This window comes from Bicyclus anynana, chromosome 24, assembly GCF_947172395.1.
Source record: "Bicyclus anynana chromosome 24, ilBicAnyn1.1, whole genome shotgun sequence".
Classification (NCBI taxonomy): Eukaryota; Metazoa; Arthropoda; class Insecta; order Lepidoptera; family Nymphalidae; genus Bicyclus; species Bicyclus anynana.
The window spans coordinates 4116202-4140644 of record NC_069106.1 but is presented as its reverse complement, the minus strand read 5'-3'; the positions used below and the strand labels follow the sequence as shown (position 1 = coordinate 4140644).

Here is a 24443-nt window from a genome sequence, read left to right as displayed (position 1 = left end):
ATTCCATATAAATTCGCGTTTACGTCAACGCGATAGTAATAGTACGGAAATATTGAAAACTCCCACTAGGCACACTGATAGCATACTATCTTCTTCAAGTATGTTATTAGTGGTGTAACTACAGGGTAGGCATGAAAATGTCACGGGCCCTGGACTCGAAAATCCGTGACCTCAGAAAAAATCTAACGTTAAAAAAAGTAACAATATAAATTACAATTACATTTCCAATATAAATATTAAATATTTTATAGATACGTATACCTATAGCTTTTATTATATCTTACTATAATATACACTATATAATAAGGTGATTTACAGTTTTTATTAAATAAAACAGGACTCTACAATGGACCTTTAAAAATACACGCAAGTTTCAAACTATAAAAATTTAGACAAAATGTAAATGTTGCCATACATTTTGTATGGCAACATTTACACTTATCTGTTGTGACATGTCGTGATCACTTCTGGTATGCATACAAAATGTATGATACCGATTCTGTTCTGATGCGACACGACACGACACGTCAGACAAGTATATCTAATACCGCCTTTAGTTAAACATTAAGTAGGTATTATTAAAAGCAATCAATGATCATCATGAATCATGATGAATGATCATATGAATAAAACTGAGGCGTCGATCTGTGTGTGATTTTTTTCATTTTAATTTAATTTAATTTAAATTAATGGATTTAAAATAATGTTTTCTAAAGTACCTACCTACTTACAGTTATTTACACAATACTACAAGCGAGCTTTATTAAAAATTTTTGTTTGTTTGTCAGTCTGTCTGTTCCGGGATAATTTCTGAAACGGATGAACCGTTTCAAATGGGACTTGCACTGAAAGATTCCATCTTCCAGAAGAAGATTTAAGAGAAGGTTATAGGCCGTTATTAGATCTAGCACAGAAAACTATAATACCGACCTACGTAAATTTTTCCGTCATGTTCCTCTCCGTCCTTGACCCCGCATCGAGGGAGAGGGATATCTCGAAATAACACATTTTGCGCGAACCAAAAATAGATACCTACGGCTACACATTTTTTGAATCTCCGCCAAGAGATATTGGTAGGTACTTAGTCTTTAAATTATCAACATCCAAACACCAATATCTTTTTTAAAAAAATGAGATCATCATCATCATCATCATCATCATCATCATCATCATCATCATCATCATCATCATCATCATCATCATCATCATCATCATCATCATCATCATCATCATGTCAGCTCAATTCCGACTTGATGACTTGGTCGCTAACTATGGGCCTCATAAGAAGGTTCAGAGTCACACAGCGGGCGATAGAGAAAACGAGCAATGCTCGGAGTATCACTGAGTGATCGAATCAGAAATGAGGTGATCCGCAGAAGAACTAAAATTACCGAGGCGAGTCGCGAAGCTGAAGTAAGCAATTGGCGGGGCATATAGTTCGTCGAGCCGATAGACATCCAAGATGTTGGAAGAATTTAATGGTGATTAAAATTAATTTAATTTTAGTTTCAGAAGGCAACGGGAAACCACTGCACTATTTTCCCTAGTCGTCAGTATGGAAAAGTCTCAGAGAGTGGACCGGGATCGCGAGCGCCGCACAATTATTTCGCCTCGAGAAGGATTGAGACGAGTTCAAGAAACTGACTGCCAACCTTCGCTAGTCGGAGAGGCACCTTAAGAAGAAGAAAATTAATTTCATTTGATACCCACATTTCCTTTTCGTGTTCACTTAAAAGCAATATTATACCCACATTAAATTTTTGAATGGAATTATATTTTGTAGCTCACCATTAGTTAGAAGGTAAAAGTCAAAATTTTGAAGTTAAGTATGTGACAAATGCTAGTATTTGTTAAAGGTCCACAAAATAATAAACAGATAAGTAATAGTTTGTACTCGAAGGTGTGAAATGGATTATTTGGACTTATTTAAATGAAAAACGCTGTGTAACGCCTTGAAGATATTTTTAAATATGACTAAATAATTGAAAAGCTAACGAAATCACGGAGCATACGCTATAAATAAAATAAATAAAATAAAAATAAAAAAACCTTTTATTATATTCACAAACAAATTATACTTATTTACTACAAAATATTTTTTTTATAAACAGATTTGTAAAAGTAATACAAGAACCCCTCTAGGACAGGGTGAAGGCCTCCTCCAGTTCAGACCATCTCTGCCAGCGATTTTTGCGATGTCATCGGACCACCTACCAAGTGGTCGGCCAACTCGCCTGTAACCCGCATACGCTATATCACTCGTAAATTACTCCTTTTAACCGACTTCCAAAAAGGAGGTTGTATGTTCGGCTTAACATACATAGCGATTTTCATTTAAATATATAAAGGGCGTAAAAGGGTGTAAATATTCATGGTATCTACAGTGGAAAGGTTAAAGCTATTACTTCACAGCCTTCGACTCTACTAGGAGTGCATAATACAATTCAGTGGCGCCATAGCATTTGATTAATAAATACACAATATTTCATATTTTTATATAATATTTATAAATTAGGCAAACCGAATAACAAAGTCCTCGCGCTCGCGGCAACACGTGTGTCTGTTCTTTTTTTTTAATACCTACTTCAACAAAAAACGTCTAAAACGTCACACAGTCCAGTTAGGTAGGTCCAATTTCGAAAAAGAGGTTAATTGCCGAATCCGCTCGGCTGGGCAGCGTTCGGGAAATTCCAAATTCTTCAGTATCTAAAGACGAAAGTCTTCAAACAATGTGTGTTGCCAATGATGACCTACGGATCCGAAACTTGGTCACTAACTATGGGCCTTATTTAAAAGGCTCAAAGTCACTCAGCGGGGGATGGAGCGAGCTATGCTATAGCTATGGAGTTTCTTTGCGTGATCGAATCAGAAACGAGGAAATCCAAAGACGAACTCAAGTCACTGACATAACTCAGCGAATCATATAGTTGAAGTGGCAATGGGCAGGCCACATAGTTCGAAGATGTTGGGGTTCCAAGGTGGTGGACTGGCGACCCCGCACCGGAAAGCGCAGTATTGGTCGACCCCCACTAGGTGGACCGAGAAGATCAAGAGATGCAAGAGGCGTATGTCCAGCAGTGGACGTCCATCGGCTGATAATGGTGATGAAACAAAAGACCTTATTATAAAAAGTCTGAAGATTTGTCAGCACATGCTTCTGCCATAGGTATGTACGGTAGACAATTATAGAGTTCGGGCTTTTTCCAGTGTGTTCATAATAAGTGTTTGCGTCAGATCGGCGAGATTAAAGGAGGCGGAAGAGGACGTCATCACTACACGTCAAATAAATGTGCACTCGTCTCCCTGACCTCTGTTTTTTTTTTAGTTTAGCGTCTCACGCAGGCATACATGGCTTGTATAGTCATTTTCATTTTGACATCCCAAACCACTGGCCTCCGAGCTGTTAACTGTGGAGTCAAGCGGTTAAAGCGAGCTGACTTGCTCGACTTTGTGCAGGGTTGAAGACAATGGTCTTCATGTCTGGTAATGCTACCACCAAATACTTTCACCAAATCTGCTTAGTCGACTGATTGCAGATACAGATAACAAAAAAAAATCATTTTAAGCGTTTGAATATTTAAGCAAGATCCAAATCATTCTCAAGCGTCTAAACACATTGTTCGTAAATATTCGATTAATTCGGAGTTCGAAAATTCCTCAATTTTGGTGGGTACTTTTGTCGCCGATTTTGAGGGTATTCGACAGACTGCCTCACCGCGGTCGGAGCTGTGAGCGCCCTGCCGTCAGTCGCTCGCGAATTGTATTGTCGACCTTTCGCCTATTCGTCGGACATTTTTTCGCTTCGTATTCGCTGCCCGTTTATTCGGAACGGGCGATCAATTCGGGTGACAATAATCCTTTTTATTTATTATTTGACTTTGTTCGATATCGTGATAAAAAGACACGGTGTAAAAAGGCCGCGGCCAAGTGCGTGTGCGCGTCAACACGTGTCGGCGTGGGAGCTGGACTCCAGCAGCAGGGCTCAAGAAGATCATCGAAAGGTAGGTGGTTTGTTAGAATTACCCTTCGTATCGGTGATAGGAGCCTGCCCATTAGAATAGAGGAAACCTTCGAATAAACTCCCTCCACCAGCACCTAAAATTCGTTTAAAATACAGTCCACTAAAATCACTCCCCGGGGGAATCTCCCCCACACACATGTAAATGTAAAAACCAGACGAAAAGTAAATATGTCGGGAGTACAAGGGGTTCCACATCAGAAGCGGTTGTCTGCAAAACACAATTATTGAATGAAAGTCTGTCGGGTCTAACAATTCGCACTAAGAATGTCACCAATAAACCCTGAGTGGCAGAGAATGACCATGAAGTCACGTACTTGTGAACGATGTGCATAGGGTTAAAGGCGCTCGACTCATGACGACACGCGACGAGCCGACCGATCAAATAACTTACTCACGCCGAAAAATATAACTACCTGGAATTGTTCCCACGGGAATAGAACTCTGTAGACTGTAGCTGGTTAGGGAATTCAATAGTTTCTTTTACTTATCTAGGTCAGGTTTTCACCACTACTAAGGCAATCCACCTTATGCTGCAGATCTACGCCTAGCCGCAAGGCGACGGTTTCCTCACCAGGACAAATCGAATCAAGTCAAAATATTTTTATTGCGAATTAAGGTTACAGTCAGATGTTATTGAAATAAACGCCAAATTCCGCCTTGCAATATCATTAACTTTTCAGTTGTGTGCATTTTGAGCAATTAAATATCGCATGTCTCAAACGATGAAGGAAAAACATCGTGAGGAAACCTGCATACCAGAGAATTTTCTTAATTCTCTGCGTGTGTGAAGTCTGCCAATCCGCATTGGGCCAATGTCGTGGATATACAATTGGCCTAATCCCTCTCATTCTGAGAACTCGAGCACAGCAGTGAGCCGAATATGGGTTGATAATGATGATGATGAATATCATTAACAAAATAAAATTGAAATTAACAATAATAAATACTATTAGTGAAACTTGACAATGGCTCCATAGACAGAAATTTTGATCAATTCTATCCAAGGGGATAAAATAGGGGATGAAAGTTGAAACTTTGTCAAAATTGCGGCGATAAGGCTGAAATTTGGAATGAAAATAGATTTTACTCTGTATTAACACATAGGCCATATATTTCATCCCGGAGAAATCCATGGTTCCCGTGGGTTTTGTCAAAACGTTAACTCCACGCAGACGAAGTCGCGGGCGCCCGCTAGTGTCAATATAAACCTGGAATTGTAAAGTGAACTATCGAGAACAAATAATTGGAATAGAGATATTTAAAAAACACAACCTTTACCCTGGACCGTTAAAATGCGCGAGGACTTGTGTATATGGTTTGCCTAAACAGATTATGATAAGCACAGAGCTCGAGAATTACCCTTATAATATATCTATAGAATCATTTTATAAACAGCAGAAGATACAGTAGAAAAAGTGTTTAAAAGTTAAGGCATATTCTATACTTTCATGGTTTTTTACAATATTTTATACTTATTCCATTTATAGTGTATATAGTTTTAAACTGGAGCTTTCAATAATCTTAGACTATCAAAATAAGTTCCCAAAATTGTAAAATTCAAATAAAAAAAAAATATTTTCAAAACTACTTAATAACCATTGCCTTGCGTTGAACTGTTCATTAGATTTTCTTGTACTAAAATTAAGGAAACTTAGAAAAACTAAGTAAATTAAGATGAAAAAAATAAAACACAAAATTAATAAAAAAAAAACTTTTACTACGTAATAAATAAAAACCCACAGTATCAGCTATTGAAGAAAACAAACAAAAAAATCATTCGTTATTTGTTCACATACATTAAGTAATTAATTAATTAATTATAATCAGATATTAATATATTATTTTGGTCTCTATATTGAACACAGTAAAAAAACTACATATATACATTCATAATGTTATACAATACACAAAGGCATCCCCAAGATGTTGGAATTATTTTTGTAATAGTAATAGGCAAAATAAATAATTTTATGTTAATATATTAATTTGTGCGCTTCTGTAGTAGATAAACTTAACAATTATGTATGGTGTAAATGTATTATTAGTAATATTCTATGTTGAATAAACTGGTTACAGGTTAAGAATTAGAAACGACCTTCACCCATGTTTAATGGATAAAATATAGTGTTGATAAATTTTAATATGTTGAAAAATATATTGTTAGTAGTTACTTAAATCCTGGCCAAATTATCAATTATCATTATTAATCAGTGGCGTGCTAAAGGTTTTTAACTAAGTAGGCACAATACATACAAATTACAAAATGGATGATTCATTCTCCAATAAAACGAGTCCTCAAGGTAGGTAGTGTTTTTTTGTAACTATGAAAGGCACACCAATGTTATTGATAGTTTAGTCAGGAGTGTTTTGTGAACCTACTTACAGTACATTTTTAACGACTAAATTTGATATCACTTTTCATCTATTAAACAGATGGGTGAAGGTCATTTCTGATTTGGATGTTCCGCTATTTTATTCAAATTATTTTTACATGACACATGTTCACACATTTTGTGAACCTCTAATGTGTATGCCATTATGAATGCATTAATAAATTAATAATATTTAATTAACTTGCTCTAAACAAATTACGACAGTGAAACCATAGAAACTTAAAACTTATAAATAGTAAAAGGTTAGTGAATCAGTCTATATGGAGAACTAAAAAGGAAAAGGGTAGGTATTTGATTTAGTAATGGCTGAAAGAATGATGCTTCATTGTAATACCTAAAACATAAGAGACAAAATATATGTATACCATAGATTTAGTGGGTGTCAAAAAGAAGAACCAGAACCACACACAGTACCATATAAACCAAATGGATATTTTTAGTTAGTTCAAATTTTGTAGTTCATAAAGCGCAACCACGGCATTTGTAGTTCACAAATCGCGATTTGTAGTTCACAAAGCGCGACCACGGCATTTGTAGTTTACAAAGTGCGACCACGGCATTTGTAGCTCACAAAGCGCGACTACGGCATTTGTAGTTTAAAAAGCGCGACCACGGCATATGTAGTTCACAACGCGCGACCACGGCATATGTAGTTCACAAAGCGCGACCACGGCATTTGTAGTTCACAAAGCGCGACAACGACATTTGTAGTTCACAAAACGCGACCACAGTTTGAATTGAATTACTTAGAACATTACAAATTTGAATCTGTCAGAAAACTATTTTTGTTAAGGTTTGAAAAATGAAGCATCATTTAATTTTTTTTTAATTTATGAGACCCAAAATAGTAAAGAAACTATAAAGTAAACTTTAGTTTTTAGATACTTATTATAATAACTATTACAACTTAAGTTACAGCCCGCTGTAGTTCTTTTTGATATACATAATATATAAAAATTATTCAGTTACAATAGAATTATTACATAATAATCTTACTTAATTCTTCTTATTAAATCAAGCTTTATTTTTTCTTGTATTACATTTCTTACATAAAGTAGCACTTTGGATAAATATTTTTTTTATTATTTAATCTCTAATTTTGTTTTTGGTTTAGATTTTATGATAGTTTCGATTAAATAACTTTGTTATATCAATTCTAAGCTTCCATTTTTTTTCCAAGGAATTCTTTCATCATTCATAAGGATGTTCACAGTTAATGTCAAAAAAGTTCCTTCTTCAGTCTAACTGGTCTAGTCAGTCTGTCTAGTTTTTAAAAACTATCTCTGACCTTTATAAATTAAGTTCATAGAACTAAAACATTAAACCTGGTAGATAATGCTAACCAACACATACTGCTAAGTTCGAATTTCTGATTACCTGCTAAAAGCAATAATCAAATATGACAAAATAAGTTATAATATCCCAATTTGGAAAAAGACTTAATTGAAATTGAAATTTTAGAAAAATCTAACAAAATTATATGTCAGAACTGTCATAAAATCCTAACCTCCTAACCTTAACCTAAGTGTGTTAACTTATACATCGATTAATATCTTTACCGAATGTGTCACAAAATTTAACCAAATCTTCTTCTTTTACAGTTGCCATCTGAATGTAAGAAAAAAAGCTTTTACTAAACTCTCTTTTTTTTCGCTTACACTAATTCAGATGAAACTGTAGCATGTCATAGTTATTCTATTTCAGGAAGACTGTTTAACTTTAAATGTAGTAAGATGTCAGCACAAACAAACGTTTGCAAAACAGAAACATAATTTTAAATCAAATATTGAAAGTGATACCTGAAAATGACTGGTGCATCAAAAATCTGTCACTTAACGAAACACTCAAAGACAAATGTTTTTTTTTAAAAAAAGAATAGGTATTTCCTTTTTTTTAAAATGACCAATATTCTTATTCCAACTATTTGGAATGGGAATATTTGTAGAAAATAGGGATTGGCTAGATGCAGGTGGCTCAGGATCATGATGTTTGAAAGTACCTACAATAAGCCTATGTTCTGCAGTGGACGTCCATCGGCTGATATGATGATGATGATGATGATGATGAAGTAGTTGGAAATTAATATATTAGAACAATGATTCAACAGGTAGTGATTGAACCACAATCCCTCTCTGATGAACCCGGGCCTTTTAACGTTGAGCTGTTGAGGGTATTCATAAACGTTTTTCTGCTTTGCTCATTTTCAAAATTCAAAATTCATTTATTTCAAGTAGGCTCAGTTTACAAGCACTTTTGATACGTCAGTTGACTATTTGTAATGATTCTACCACCGGTTCGGAAGGCTGGGTCTGCTGAGAAGAAACCGGCAAGAAACTCAACAGTTTCACAAAAAACCACGATCAGTACATCTTACTCTTTACAACCAAACAGACTTCCTAAAATAGATTATCTGTTGTGCTACATACGTGGTGTATGTATATCTAAAGCCAACAATGCCCACATTTCAGTGGAGATATGCACACATATAAAATCATTCATAACATTACCATCAGTTATAGTTTTCAACAATTTGTACTAAATACAATATAAAACTTCTTATACCCTCAAAACTTTAACAATAGATATTTGTCCACGTTAATATAAAATCAAATTACATCAAAATCCAACTTAGTCTCAAATCCATGATCAATGTAACAAAGTTTTTACAATCTATATCCATAATTTATACATTTCATCCAGCCTTAATGACTGACGTATGTCAATATTCAATGATTTATATTAATTTTTCAATATCTGCTTCTTAATTTATGTAAATTAGACCAGGCGCTGTGAGTAGTATTACAAGATACTGGCAACATCCAGAATCATAATATGCATGCTTTTTTTACCTCAAAACCGTGAACAAAACGTGGACCTCATAATATGCACAATCAACTCCTCAAAGCACCTGATCTAAATGTTAAAATTAGTTTCATTTTCCAATATTGGCTTGTTAATTTACGTAAATGCTAAATATAATTTCACTATGACTATGGCAGTTATTCAAAATCTGTAGATGCAAAAAATTATTCTATTTAAAATTTTTGAAAGTGTTTTTATATCTAATTACAATATTATATTATTTGCAGTTATGAACTTTTCAATTCCGTTTCAATACTATTTTTATATTGGAAGATATAAATGATTTGCATATTGTAAATATTTGTGTGTAATTTTTTGTAATCTAGCAAAATTAACCAAACAACAAAATAGACACATACTTTTAACATAAATATGCATATTTATGCTTTTCTTTCATTGATCTCCTATTAAAAAGTGGATGCACAATCAAGAGACCAAAAAAATCCCCACTCAATGGGTGCCAAACAACTTGGCACTCAATTCGTAAGTAGTATTAGAAGTGCATTGCTTCATAAATTTAGGATTTTATTGAATATTGATCTATATTTAAAGGCCTTTAGGTATAATTTTCTATACCAATAATTCTAAACTGTCGAAGCAAAATTGGCCAGTTTTTAATTGAAATTTTCTACATGATTGTGCGTCCTTTTATTATAAGAGGTCATTGTTTTCTTTGCACGTATTATAAGTCCTGTAGTAAGGATTTACCTAAAACCAGATTTATTACAGTATATTTAATATACATTTGTCCAATACATACCAACAGTCCAACATGCTTTAAAAACACATGATTATTTTATTAACATCAATTACTTATTAAAAAGATGTATAAATCTTACAAGTACAATAGTTATTGCATCAATGGATGAATTTAGTTATTGTTTTGTGAACATCTTTAATATTATTAATATATGTCATCACTGAAGTAATACATTACTTTTAAATAATTTTTGAATCAATAAAAAATACATTTGACTTTAATATCACTTGGTAAGAGAATTATTTTTATTCTACAAGTTAGCCCTTGACTACAATCTCACCTGATTGTAAGTGATTATGCAATCTAAGATGGAAGCGGGCTAACTTGTTAAGAGGATTAAACGTTTGTATGTATGTTTGTTACCCTTTAACGTCGCAAGTACTCTACTAATTTAGCTGAATTTTAAAATGAAGATAGACCCTATATATAGCCTGGATTAATACATAGTTTGTCCCCGAAGAAACCATGGTTCTTGAGAGAATTGCAAGAAACTGATTGTAATGATTCTTTTACGCAAAAACTATTTTATATGGCTGATAATTGGAAAACAAATTGTGGAAACCCTAATTTGACGCGAAGTCGCGTGTATAAGCTAGTGTGTCATAAATCAGCGATGACATATCATCAACTCGTCATAATAAATGCAATTCCACTGCAAAACATCCAACATATTTACAATTCAGAAAGCGGTCATACCTAAGGCTCCAAAGGCGGTCACAACACTTCTCGTCACTTCAAGTCACTCAAAGTGACATCACGTCACGTCACTTCACACTTCACTTCCCGATACGCACAAGGACGTCCCAGAACGTCCCAACGTAGGACACCATGCGCTACATGCTGGTCCAGGCGTCGAGCGACACTAGGGCTGGGCCGAACTTGGAGAATGTGATGCCAGCGACGATGCCAGTGACTAGTGTTGCGCCACCTATCATGCCAGCTGTCATGGCATTCTCTGGTGCTACGGTGCTGAAATTTAAAATTGAATATTACGAACACATAAAAAACATAAGAAAATATTGAAATTAAGTTTTCCGTGGCTCATAGTAGAGTGGACTGGCACAAATCGTCATATAACGCAAAAGGGAAATCATAAAAATGGAACCGACTATGTATCGTCGTCACGACGGGACTCCGATCCATGCAACTTGTTCGAAATATCGACATTAAAAATCTCGTCGTTTTATCGCAGTATGTACCCGTTTAAATAATATTCATAATGAACAACCACGAAATAAGTTTAAAATCATTAGAAATATACTCAAAATATATTTCAAAATTGCTTTTTTTTACAAGTAAGCCCTTGACTACAATCTCACCTGATGGTAAGTGATGATGCAATCTAAGATGAAAGGGGGGCTAACTTGTTAGGAGTAGGGTGAAATCCACAGACCGGTACTTAAATTGAGTATCTCACGTTACTAATTGTCACTGTCCGACCAAACCATACTTTTTCCGGAACCGAAACCGAAACCGAATTTCATCTTCGGCCGGTTTTCAGCCGAAACTATTCTTTCTTAAGTAACCGACTGAACGTACCTCGCTACGCGTCTTTGTTAAAAAAATAACGAAATTATTAGGTAACAAACAAACATATGTGCCAAATTGGGAATCTCCTCCTTTATTTTAAATAAGTTAATAAAGAAATAAGACTCACCCACTGACATACATCATGCCCAAAGAACTGCCATGGCCAGAGCTCCATCCCATGACAACGGCCAGCGTCCAGTACACCCAGTCGTTCTGGACCAGTACGGGCATGGTGCGCTTCCTGTTCATGGGGTGATAGTTGCACAGCAAGAACAACGGTATGAACAGGATGCGGACTGTTGTGAACAGGAACAACCATTTCTGAGATGGCTGTAACAAACAATAAAAGAAACATATACAATAACTTCTTAAAATAAGGTTTCAACAATGGGGATGATGATACATTCGGGTAAATAGGGTCAATGTTAACTAATTTACATATAAAAAGCAAATATTGTCTGGATATTTGCAAAATAAATGAGATTATAAAATTTCAAAATCTATTAAAAATATTTTATCGTAATTAGATGAAAATTCATACAGTTTTAGCTTCCTTACATTAAATGTGACATTTTTTAATATGTGAACTATAAACATAAACGCACAAATAACAAAGATATTAGTAATTTTGTTTCTATACACATACAAATCTAATGATCATTACATTGCCTACGACGTCATTAGTTCGTGCCATTTTGTATGGGGCATTTTTCAGGGATCCGTGGCAGCGCCGCAAATCTGACCCTTTGAATACCTGTAACTTCGAAAGTAATGCTCGCAGATACCCTGTTACTTTTACAAAATTACTTTAATTTATATACAACTAGCGGACGCCCGCGACTTCGTCCGCGTAAATTTCGATGTCAACTTTACTACTACCCATACCCTACCCTACCACTACCCCAACTCTACCCTACCCAACCCCTACATCAACCCTATCCCTACCCTACCCTACCCCTACCTCCACCCTACCCCTACCCTACCCCTACCTTAACTACACCCTACCCCCATCCTACCCCTACCCTCCCCGTACCCTATTCCTTTCCTACCCCTATCCCACCCGTACCCCTATCTCACGCCTATCCTACCCCTACCCTACCACTTCCCTATCCTACCCGTACCTCTACCCTACCACTACCCTACCTCTACCCCTACCCTACCACTACCCTAAACCCGGCCCTAAACCTACCCTACCCCTACACTACCCCTACACTACCCCTACGCTTCCCTACCCGTACCCTACCCTACCCTGTAACTTCTCTATCTTACTCCTACCCTTAGCAAAATCGGTCCAGTCCTTCGAGAGTAGTGGTATGACTAAGAGAAATAGAGACTTCTATGCTAATAATATAAAGAGGTAATGTTCGTGTGGTTGTAGGAGGTAATCTCTGGATCTACTGGACCGATTAGAAAATTGTTTTACCAATAGAAACCTACGTTATTTGCGAGTGTCATAGGCTATGTTTGATCCCCATATTCACACGGGAACGGGAACTACGTAAATGAAAGCGCCGGGCGTCATATAGCGGAATTTCTGCGTCTTTTAGAAATTTTGTATTATCTCCGAAACTATTTAAGTAATTAACATACTGTAAAGGGCAAATCTTATCTCCATAATATCCTTGTGATTATTAAATAATTTATTTTAATAAGGATAAAAGTTTAGTTGTATAAATAATGACGTAAACCTAAGTAAATAAAATTAATAATTTTTAAAACACAAAAGGTACTATATCTGCTAATATATAGAAGATATATATATGGTGTCGCGGACTTTTTTGTAGAACTTTTAAAGATACATAAAGTCTTCATACATTAATTTCAATTTTACACAATAGTTAAGGCAGCGCATGCGAATAAGTCTGTTTAAGAGGATTTTCAGTCCGACCTGTATGACAAAAACTGTGATAACTCGGCTAATATATATGATACCAATATAAAATATAGCCTATAGCACTCCCCGATAATGTAGCATTCTCTTGGTGAAAGAATTTTTAAAATCGGACCAGTAGTTCCGAAGATTACCCCATTTAAAAAATGTGACAAACTTACAAACTTACAAACTTTACCTCTTTATAATATTAGTATAGATTTAAAAAACTGTCATCAGCCATATTTTGATTGTATTAATATATTTTTTTGAATTACGTATCGGTTTAGGGAAATTGTACTACAGCCTGTCTTGAATACTGTTTACCAATAAATGAATTAGAAATGAAGGTAGAAAACGCATGTCATTTCATAACTTATTTATTGTAAATTATTTATGGTTTGTATACAAAACGTTATACTATAAAATATATTAACCGTATATAATTGGTCTGATAGCTAAGTTAATAAAAATAACAATTTCTGAGCGTCGGAACGAGTCAAAAGTTGTTACTAACCAGATGTTTTTTTTTACTGTTGGTTAATTAATATTTAAACAACTTAACAGCCGCAATACAAATTGCGTGGTACATTATTTCGCTCCGACGCTCAGAAATTGTTATTTACTGATAATTCAAGGATTTTTGTAAATAAAAAAACTTATTAGGTATATCTCATGAAAAAATAACTTGACATTAATCACTTGTACAAAATGTTCTACGGATCCCTGACTAAATAATATATTTCTTATTTTCAGTCATCATAATTTCCAATTATGTAAAGAGAATTCATTATTTCGTGGTATAAGCAATGTAGCATAACTTAGGTGCACACAAGTCTATAAGCAGACTTGCGTGTGTTTTAGTGAGCAATACTGTGCCCACTGATGATAGTGGTGACACCACATAGGTGGCACCACTGCGTTGGGAAGTGGGAGTTAAATTGTCTACTTAATACTAAGAGAAGCTCTCATTTTTAATTCTTTACAAGTTAGCCCTTGACTACAATCTCACCTGATGGTGATGATGCAATCTAAAATGGGAGCGGGCTAACTTGTTAGGAGGAGGATGTTATGATGGAGGAACGCTAAATTGCTTGGCAAAAATCAAAATCAACGTCAAAGGTATATAATCTATAAAACTAGCCACGGCTGAAACCTCCAACCAGCCATTATTATCAGATTATTTCTATCTCCCTACAGGACAATTGACAAAGCGCCATTTCTCAAGTGATAGTCCAAAGTCACTTTCACTTACTTCGCCACTTTGATACAGCGGTGAGATTGTAGTCAAGGGCTAACTCAGTGATTCCCAAAGTGGTCTATATCGACCCCTAGGGGTCTATGACAACCTGCAAGGGGTCTACGTCAGCGAAAAAAAAATTGGGGGTCCATGAAATGAAAATGGGAGGACTCCCATTTTCATTTCATGGACCCCCAATTTTTTTTTAGGTTATAGGTTTATAGGTTGTCATAGAGAATTTTTTGATTTTTGAGGATAGTGGATCTTAACACATACACTGTTAGTACCTATTTACTTACATTATACTATCTTATATCTTTATTATTAAAGCATCAGGTTCATCCTTCTCACTAAAAATATTGACTTATTGCCTATGTTATTTTATGTTTATTTTACATTTACATAACAGATACAAAATTTGATTTTGAGTAGTTTTAATTTAAATTCAATTAATAAATGTATTAAATTACATGTGTTTTTATTTAAAGTTTTTAACACTAAACTTCACTACAGTTAGAAATTTACAGGAAATCAATATCTGGTAATTAGAGGGTCTACCCAACACGGAAAAACATGGCAAGGGGTCTACGACACGAAAAAGTTTGGGGAACTCTGGGCTAACTTGTAAAGAAATTTAAAAAAAAAACTCACAAATTGCCACATACTGGCCGTGATGTTGCCAATCATGGCCGTCAAGTTGAACGTCAAGAAACATGTGAGGCGCACGAAGTTACTGCCGAGGAAACCTTCCGACATCGGTTTTATATCTGAAAAGACAAACGATACATATAAATAAAATAGAAGCGTCTGTAAAACATAAAACATTTATCAGCGCAATGGGGATGATGACTAGGTTTGAATATATTGATTTTTATTAGAGATGGGCCGAGTACTCGGTTGAAACTCGGTACTCGGCGTACTCGGCGGATTTTTTGATACTCGTACTCGGCCGAATAACTCGGTCGGTGAATGCCGAGTATATCTTGTTAAAGAAAAGCATTATTTAGGTACATATAATTAAAACAACAGTGTTAATCAAAAAGTATCTGTTAGTAATTTAGGAAATCTTTGCAAAATCTCAATTAAATTTAAATAAAATTAAAATGAAAGATTTAAAAGAGCAACTGTTGAGTTTCCCGTCGCTCTTCTCAACAGGAGACTGCGCTTTCTGAGCTGGTGGTAGTTTCACTACAAATAGCTGTCAAACTTGACGTTTCAAAAGTGCTTATAAAATAAGCTTACTTGAAAAAACAATTTTGAATTGAATTTAATTTATACTTGTTTATGCACGCGAAATGAGAATTTGATTGAACCGAGTTACTCGGCCGAGTACTCGGTTGAAAAAAAATTTAACCGAGTAAAACTCGGTACTCGTTACTCGGCAAAAGTGTTACTCGGCGCATCTCTAATTTTTATGATACATTCGGGTAATTAAGGTCAATGTTAACTAATTTATACATAAAAAGCAAAGATTGACTGGATATTTGCAAAATAAATAAGATTATAAAATTTCAAAATCTACTAAAAATATTTTATCGTAATTAGATGAAAATTCATACAGTTTTAGCTTCCTTACATTAAATGTGTCATTTTTTAATAAATTCAAATGATCGCAGATACCCTGTTACTTTTACAAAATTGCTTTACTATTAGCGTACTCTTAATTTATATACAAATTAAAAAACTGTCATCATCCCTATTTAACAAAAATATATTACACATGGCTCCTAAAATTTATAACAACTAGCCGCAACACCTGTCAGACATAAGCATCAGCAAACCTACACCACATCTACTGTGCCTACACTTAAAGAAAAACTAAAATGTTTCTAATACATAAATGTTACTACTCCATAGAAGAGTACTTTACGGATACTTTAAAATAATAGTTGTAATTATATTTAATTTAAACTTAATGTCATTTAATTTTAATTTTATTAATTAAAAATTTGTATACCTATTAATGGTGAAACATAAGAACATCTTTGTATAACTAAATTTAATGTTTCTTGCAAATAAACGATTCTAATTCTGATTCTAATTCTGTTTGTGGTTCAAAACAATAAAAAATTTTCTTAAGTACATTAAGTTGTTTCCACAATACAACTGTTTTTAAATTTTGTCTCGAACAGCCGAACCGATTTTAATAGCATTTTTACTGCAATATAGCGGTTACTAAGCAACTTATAGGCTACTTTTTATATCAGAAAAATTCATGGTTTTCGCAGGATAAGTGAAAAACTTAATTTCTATCAAGATCTAGAAAAGTCCAAAGTGACACAATATATACTCAGAGGCACAATTATCCGCTCACTTTAATATGACGCGAGTATATAAGTGGGCGAATAATTGTGCCTCTGAGTATATATGTAGTTACAAAATCAAAAGAAATTAAAAAAAATAATAATATAGCCTAATGAAGATTGGTGTACGTACTTGTACAGTACTTCAGTTAGTTAATTCTTTATTTGCTAAAAACACATAGGTACATTCAAATGTATTCAGTCATATCTGGCATACTACAATTTAAACAAATTAAGACAAAACAAAAAAAAATCAATAGCAAAGTCGTAAAACTATAAATTAAAAAAAAAAACAAAAGGTTGGTTTTGGCGTTTTTTGTAAATTGAGGAACTACTGTTTTACCAGTCATAGGGTACCTCCTATGGGATCCTTCGTATTCCAAGCGAGAAGGTTCACTTTAGAGCGACTCTACTGTGGTAGGCAGATTCAACCCTTAAGTGCCCCCATCCCGCCTCATGGTAGGGATCACAGACCCCTCCACGAGCATTCGCTGGTCGCACTTTAAACCCCATTGTGACGGTAGTCTGAATGAAGTTCCAAATTCCTTTAACTGCCCTTTTAGAGGTGACTGTAGGAATTTTCCAGAGGTTGGGGAGGGTTGAAAGGAATAGGGTTGTTGTCTATAAGACCATGGGAAAGTGACTGACTGACTCTGAGTGGATTCGGAATCCACCAGACTCACCGACACTGAGGTGGCGACCGACGAGTCGGTTAATGAAGAAGCCCATAGGAGGACCGATGGAAGTGCAGCTTAGTCTGCATATATAGTGCAAACGTTTAAACACTTCGATAGCGTGAGGTAGGCTACGCTCTGTGATTGGTGAACGAGCATGACGCAAACGTATTCATTACGTGGTATATGGTGTAATCGGTCGCGGGGAAATACCGTTCTGTGTGCCTAGTGGGAGATATTTTCATACTGTTACTATCAGGTTAACGTTTACGCAAATTTATATTTAATTGAAACAGTTGTGCAGTAGTGCCACTAGATGGCGCTGTTTCAATTCCTTAGAAATTCGCGTTTACGTTACGTGACATTAACAATATCAAACTGCTACTAGATTCTCCGATGTCGTATGTTTAGGCTTATTATAGTTTATTATATAAAACTATAGTGTAATCTATAAACCGATAATATAGGATTTACATTTGTTTTATTATATGATGTGGAATTTATAACTAGTGGACGTTCGTGACTTTATCTGCGAAAAAAATAGTGTAATCCTACTAATATTATAAACGCGAAAGTTTGTGTGGATGTTTGGATGTATGTTTGGATGTTTGTTACTCTATAACGCCGCTACTTCTGAAGCGATTTAGCTGAAATTTGGAATGGACATAGATTTTACTCTGGATTAACACCTGGCTACTTTTTATCCCGAAAAAATCCATGGTTTCGGAGGGATTTGTCAAAAACTAAATTCCACGCAGACGAAGTCGCGGGCGTCCGCTAGTTTTTCATCTTTGTTTTAACCCCATTAATTTTAAACATTATTCAATGTACCAATTATCATGAATATAACTTACTACTACTAATTCAAATACACAAATTTAACTTTAATCATGAAAAACTTCAACCACATTTATTTGTATTTTCGCAACAATAAGTAGCCTACGTTGCGCTACAAGATCCAATTTATCTCTATATCAAAATTCATCAAAATTAAAAAGATACTTTCGCGTTTATAATATTAAGTACCGTGATAGCCCAGTGGATATGACCTCTGCCTTCGATTCGATGGGCGTAGGTTCGAACCGGACCGAAATGCATCTCCAACTTTTTCAGTTACAATGTGCATTTAAAAAAATTAAATATCACGTGCGAAGGAAAAATATCATAAGGAAACCTTCATACCAGAGAATTTTCTTAATTCTCTGCGTGTGTGAAGTCTGCCAATCCATTGGGCCAGCGTGGTGGACTAAGGCCTAACCCCGCTCATTCTGAGAGGAGACTCGTGCCCAACAGTGAGCCATATTAAGTACGGATTTAGGTTCTATCTTGTTAGATACTGTTGTAGATAAAATATTTACTAAAATACGTAAATATTTCGAGTTATCATATGGAACGATCATTACTTATAATTTTAATTTTACGACTTCACTAACTATTAATAGCTATAATGTAAAAAGTTAATAACGAATTCATTTCAATATTAACAAATTTTCCATACTGGAAAAATAAGTAAATGCAATTTTATTTTATAATTAGATTGGATTTTTGATTAAATCATTACTATTAATTTTAGTTTTACGATTTTAATAACTATTAATAGAAATGGAAGTTTATTTTATAATTAGATCGTGATTTTTTTATGGTATAACAATGTAGCAGAACTTAGGTGCACACAAGTCTATAAGCAGACTTGCGTGTGTTTTAGTGAGCAATACTGTGCCCACTGATGATAGTGGTGACACCACATAGATGGCACCACTGCGTTGGGAAGTGGGAAATATACAGGGTGTCCCGTAATTAATAGATAAAACGGAAATAGTAAAAATAATCTATAATTTTTTAACATAAAAATGGAAACGACTTCAAAAACGTATTTCAGTTATTTTAATTTTAACACAAAATTACTTAACCAATTTTCATAAAAAAATAAATGGGACCAATCTGGAAGTATACTCAATATATACAAAGTTAGTTATATTTGTCTCTTTCTCTCACCTGAATGGATCGCGGGGAAGATGGCGAGTGTGACAAAGAAGACAATGAAGATGTTGTACAGCTGCATGTAGGACTGGCTCATATAAGACCGTACGGCGTCTTCTGCTGCACTGGTGCGTTCTGATTGGTCGCGACAAAGTTTGTTATATTTGTCTCTTTCTCTCACTTGAATGGATCGCGGGGAAGATGGCGAGCGTGACAAAGAAGACAATGAAGATGTTGTACAGCTGCATGAAAGACTGCCTCACTATGAGACCGTACGGCGTCTTCTGCTGCACTGGTGCGTTCTGATTGGTCGCGACAAAGTTTGTTATATTTGTCTCTTTCTCTCACCTGAATGGATCGCGGGGAAGATGGCGAGCGTGACAAAGAAGACAATGAAGATGTTGTACAGCTGCATGAAGGACTGCCTCACTATAAGACCGTACGGCGTCTTCTGCTGCACTGGTGCGATCTGATTGGTCGCGACAAAGTTTGTTATATTTGTCTCTTTCTCTCACCTGAATGGATCGCGGGGAAGATGGCGAGCGTGACAAAGAAGACAATGAAGATGTTGTACAGCTGCATGAAAGACTGCCTCACTATGAGACCGTACGGCGTCTTCTGCTGCACTGGTGCGTTCGGATTGGTCGCGACAAAGTTTGTTATATTCGTCTCTTTCTCTCACCTGAATGGATCGCGGGGAAGATGGCGAGCGTGACAAAGAAGACAATGAAGATGTTGTACAGCTGCATGAACGACTGCCTCACTATGAGACCGTACGGCGTCTTCTGCTGCACAGGTGCGTTCTGATTGGTTGCAGCCAACGCTGGGTTGACGCGTAGAGTGCGCTCTTGTAATGTTTCATGGTAGCGGTAGAATCTCTGGAATTGGAACAAAAGATATAATATGACGGCTTTTGACGGCCTCCGTGGCGCAGTGGTATGCGCGGTGGATTTACAAGACGGAGGTCCTGGGTTCGATTCCCGGCTGGGCCGATTGAGATTTTCTTAATTGGTCTAGGTCTGGCTGGTGGGAGGCTTCCGCCGTGGCTAGTTACCACCCTACCGGCAAAGACGTACCGCCAAGCGATTTAGCGTTCCGGTACGATGCTGTGTAGAAACCGAAAGGGGTGTGGATTTTCATTCTCCTCCTAACAAGTTAGCCCGCTTCCATCTTAGATTGCATCATCACTTACCATCAGGTGAGATTGTAGTCAAGGGCTTACTTGTAAAGAATAAAAAATAAAAAAAGAAAAGGAAAAAATAATATTATAAAGAGAAACGATTTCTTTGTTTGTTCGCATTGAATAGGCTCTGAAACTACTGAACCAATTTGAAAAATTCTTTCATTGTTGGGAAGCTACACTATCCTCGAGTGCTATAGGCTATTTTTTCCTCCGTATTCCAACGATAATGGAAACCACGCGGGTGAAATAAAAAAACTTAAGAGATGTCAAAGGACACCCAGATGGAACGAAGATGTCATTATTTATTATGTACAAAAACCTGACACACTCAACAAAAATAATGGTCGCAACACCACACTGTTCAATGCAAAACAGTAAGACGAAACGAAAATAACTAGCTTGCTTTTTATTAGAGAGAGAAAGAGAGAGAAAGATGAGATTTACAACTATAATAAAAAGTGTCGTTACAACTTTTAGTCTTAATTTTTTCCGTCCAGCCCCCTTTCGCAACCCGCGTTAAGGAACTTCATATTATGTATTAAAAGTGAAAGGTCGAAACATCACAAAACCGCCTAACATACAAAGATGTGGCAGAGAGGTAGTTTATAGTTAGTAGACTTCCACTAAGACCGGAATCTGCGACAGGGTCGGATTAGGGAGACTTAAAGGCGAAAGAAGTCGCCAGGTTCCTACTGTGATTATGCAAAGAACACCTCCATTAAACATGGTAGGTATAAATTGAATAACCCACGACTACCTTCGCCTATACATACATCTCTCTATTATACATTTCTATCTGAAATATTTTCTCGTTTCGTCCTTTTTAAACCCCTTTACACGAACTTTTTTTAGTCAAACCATTTGGAATACATTTAATTTTATATGAAAATCTTATTAATCAATAAACCAGCTCGCAATATCTATTATGCTATAGGAATTTAAATCCGAAATTGATGGATTTCAATTTCGGATTTAAATTATTTATTATTTACTGAAGTTTATTCGTATGTAGCAAGACTCAGGTGCACACAGACTCATCAAGTACAAACCTGCGTGTGTTTTAGCAAAGCGTCAATGTACCCACTGGTTAGATGTGATACCACCACTGTATAGTGTACCACTGCGTTGGGAAGTGGGAATAATACAATATAACACTAAAAACAGTTTGTTGTCTAACACACAGGATCGACAATAAACGCTATAGTTTTACTTGACGTGCCGGAGATTTTAAAGTTTTTACATTGGATTGATATCTAACACTCAAATCGGACGAAATAGATACCTTTTTACTTTGACACGGATTATTCTTGGGGTAAACACGCTGCTTTTTACGATAAAAGACAAGAAAAATAATACACTCACGTTCAAAGGCAATGCGAAGTAAGTATCGAAGCATATGAGCAGCACAAACATGCCGGCTATGAAGTAGTATATCGCGGACGTCCTATAGCTGCTGGTGAATACATCGGACGCCCATTGGATGAACACTACCAAAGTGCCGCAGATGTTGGAGCCGAGGACCACCGCGCCGGTGTATTGTGGAGGTAAACGCGCCGCCAGTCCGTATACGGAGTTTTGGAATATTGCGTTAAAACCTGTAATTAAATTAGTGATTTAGACCATACGACTACAATAAAAGTTATTTAGCTCTCCCTCTCAATGTCCGTTCGCCTCGCACGATTACACGTTTGGTAACTCCCCAAGTCAAGCGTGCTTAAAGAAGTTTTACTCATCTATCATTATCATATTTTTTTTATGCACTGTCAAGAATTTTCTTATAGAGAATGGGACTTTATTGGCCCATTAAAGGGTATCGTATTCGTCCCTTCACAACCAAAGCGAGAGCGGTATTTTCAAAGCCACCCCTATGGGAGAGGGGATTAGAGCTTAAACCCACCATACTTAGTCTTAAGGTGATAACGTTTAGACTCTATAATGACCACAACTGCTCTTTAATGATGATGATGATGACATGATGAGGTATGCAATTGTAGCAGAACTTAGGTGCACACAAGTCTATAAACAAACTGGCGTGTGTTTTAGTGAGCAGTGATGTACCCACTGATGATAGTGGTGACACCACATAGGTGGCACCACTGCGTTGGGAAGTGGGCGATTTTAGCTCAGCAAAAATGTTATAATTGGAAACATATAAATGAATATATAAACTTAAAACTAATTAATTATGCCACTGTCATGCAATGAGCTAATTTTTTGAGCTAACAAACATTCGGCGTTCATAAAAATAAGACTGAGAATTTGTCATCTCATATTTTTCCGGTCATTGCAGACTATGGTTCTATAAATCTACAATATTATTAAAAAAAAAGTAAAGTTACTGGTATTGTAGGGGTAATTTTTAGATCTACCGAACCGATTATAAAAAATATTTTAGCACTAGAAAGCCACGTTTTTAGTGAGTGTCATAATCTATATTTTATCCCCGTATTCTCACGGGAGCGGGAACTACGCGGGTGAAAGCGCGGAGCGTCGGCTAGAGTAAGATAAAAGTACTAGGAGGTTATGACATATTAACAAGTTAAATTGTATTTATAAGTGGTCTCACCGTTCAACAAGAAGACCAAGATAATGGTGAGAATAAAGAAAATCTCCGTCCATTCCCTGCTGTCGACCATGGCGAGAACCACCGTGACCACAAATATGAGCACTTCCACACAAAGTGACCACACGATCCGCGTTGTCAGGTTACCCCTGGAACAAATTCACCATGTAGATTTCTTATGGTCGAAGAGAATTAGCAGCTTATCATTAACAACCCATATTCGGCACACTATTGAGTACGAGTCTCCTCTCGTGCTTAATAGTGAGCCAAGAGTTAGGCCAATAGTTTACAGGGCTAGACTTAACACACGTAGAGAATTAAATTTCTCAGATATGCAGATTTCCTCACGATGTTTTTCCTTTATCGATGGAGATACATGATATTTAATTTCTTAAAAAAAAATTCAGAAATCCGACGGGAACCTTAAATTTTTTCGGGATAAAAAGTATATATATTGCTGTCCTCCAGTTAAAGTTTCATTAAAATCAGTTCCAAAAAAAAACAGACAGAAGCATAGGCAAACATATAAAAAGTTTAGGTTGAGAAAACACAGTTATTTTGAAATGACAGACATACATTTTAATTATATTTATATGTATTGAGTATGTAGTTTGTATTTGTAGCAAGACTCAGGTGCACACAGACTCATCAAGTACAAGCCTGCGTGTGTTTTAGCAAAGCGTCAATGTACCCACTGGTTAGATGTGATGCCACCACTTTATAGTGTACCACTGCGTTGGGAAGTGGGAAAACACAATATATAAAGTGAAGACTAAATAGACGACATTTCAATTTACAACGACTATTCGGTTACTATTCGGTATTCGGCCCATTTGGCTACTTTTACGATAAGACAGAAAAGAAGTTTGAATAATGCTAGCCACTCATCATCCAATAAATCCACGCGCCTGCAGCGCTAACAGCAGGACATCCGATGAATCTGATCGTGTGTTGGTCGCGATATGCATGACGTCATGCATATCGCGGCATTTGACGGCCTCCGTGGCGCAGTGGTATGCCCGGTGGATTTACAAAACGGAGGTCCTGGGTTCGATCCCCGGCTG

At 36.0% G+C, this 24443-nt stretch overlaps 1 protein-coding gene across 1 annotated transcript in view; it reads right to left on the bottom strand.

Moving 5' to 3' along the window:
• Positions 1-5715: 5715 nt before the first annotated feature.
• The window catches only part of LOC112045388 (equilibrative nucleoside transporter 1), a 69359-nt gene continuing 50631 nt past the window's right edge, over positions 5716-24443 (bottom strand). Inside the window, exons 5-10 of the mRNA XM_052888904.1 lie at positions 23383-23528; positions 22179-22411; positions 20316-20511; positions 15328-15443; positions 11694-11896; positions 5716-11005 (exon numbers count right to left, since the gene is read on the bottom strand). Of these exons, the coding sequence (XP_052744864.1) occupies positions 10870-11005; positions 11694-11896; positions 15328-15443; positions 20316-20511; positions 22179-22411; positions 23383-23528 (1030 nt within the window). The 3' untranslated portion in view covers positions 5716-10869. The remainder of the gene's footprint in view (positions 11006-11693; positions 11897-15327; positions 15444-20315; positions 20512-22178; positions 22412-23382; positions 23529-24443) is intronic.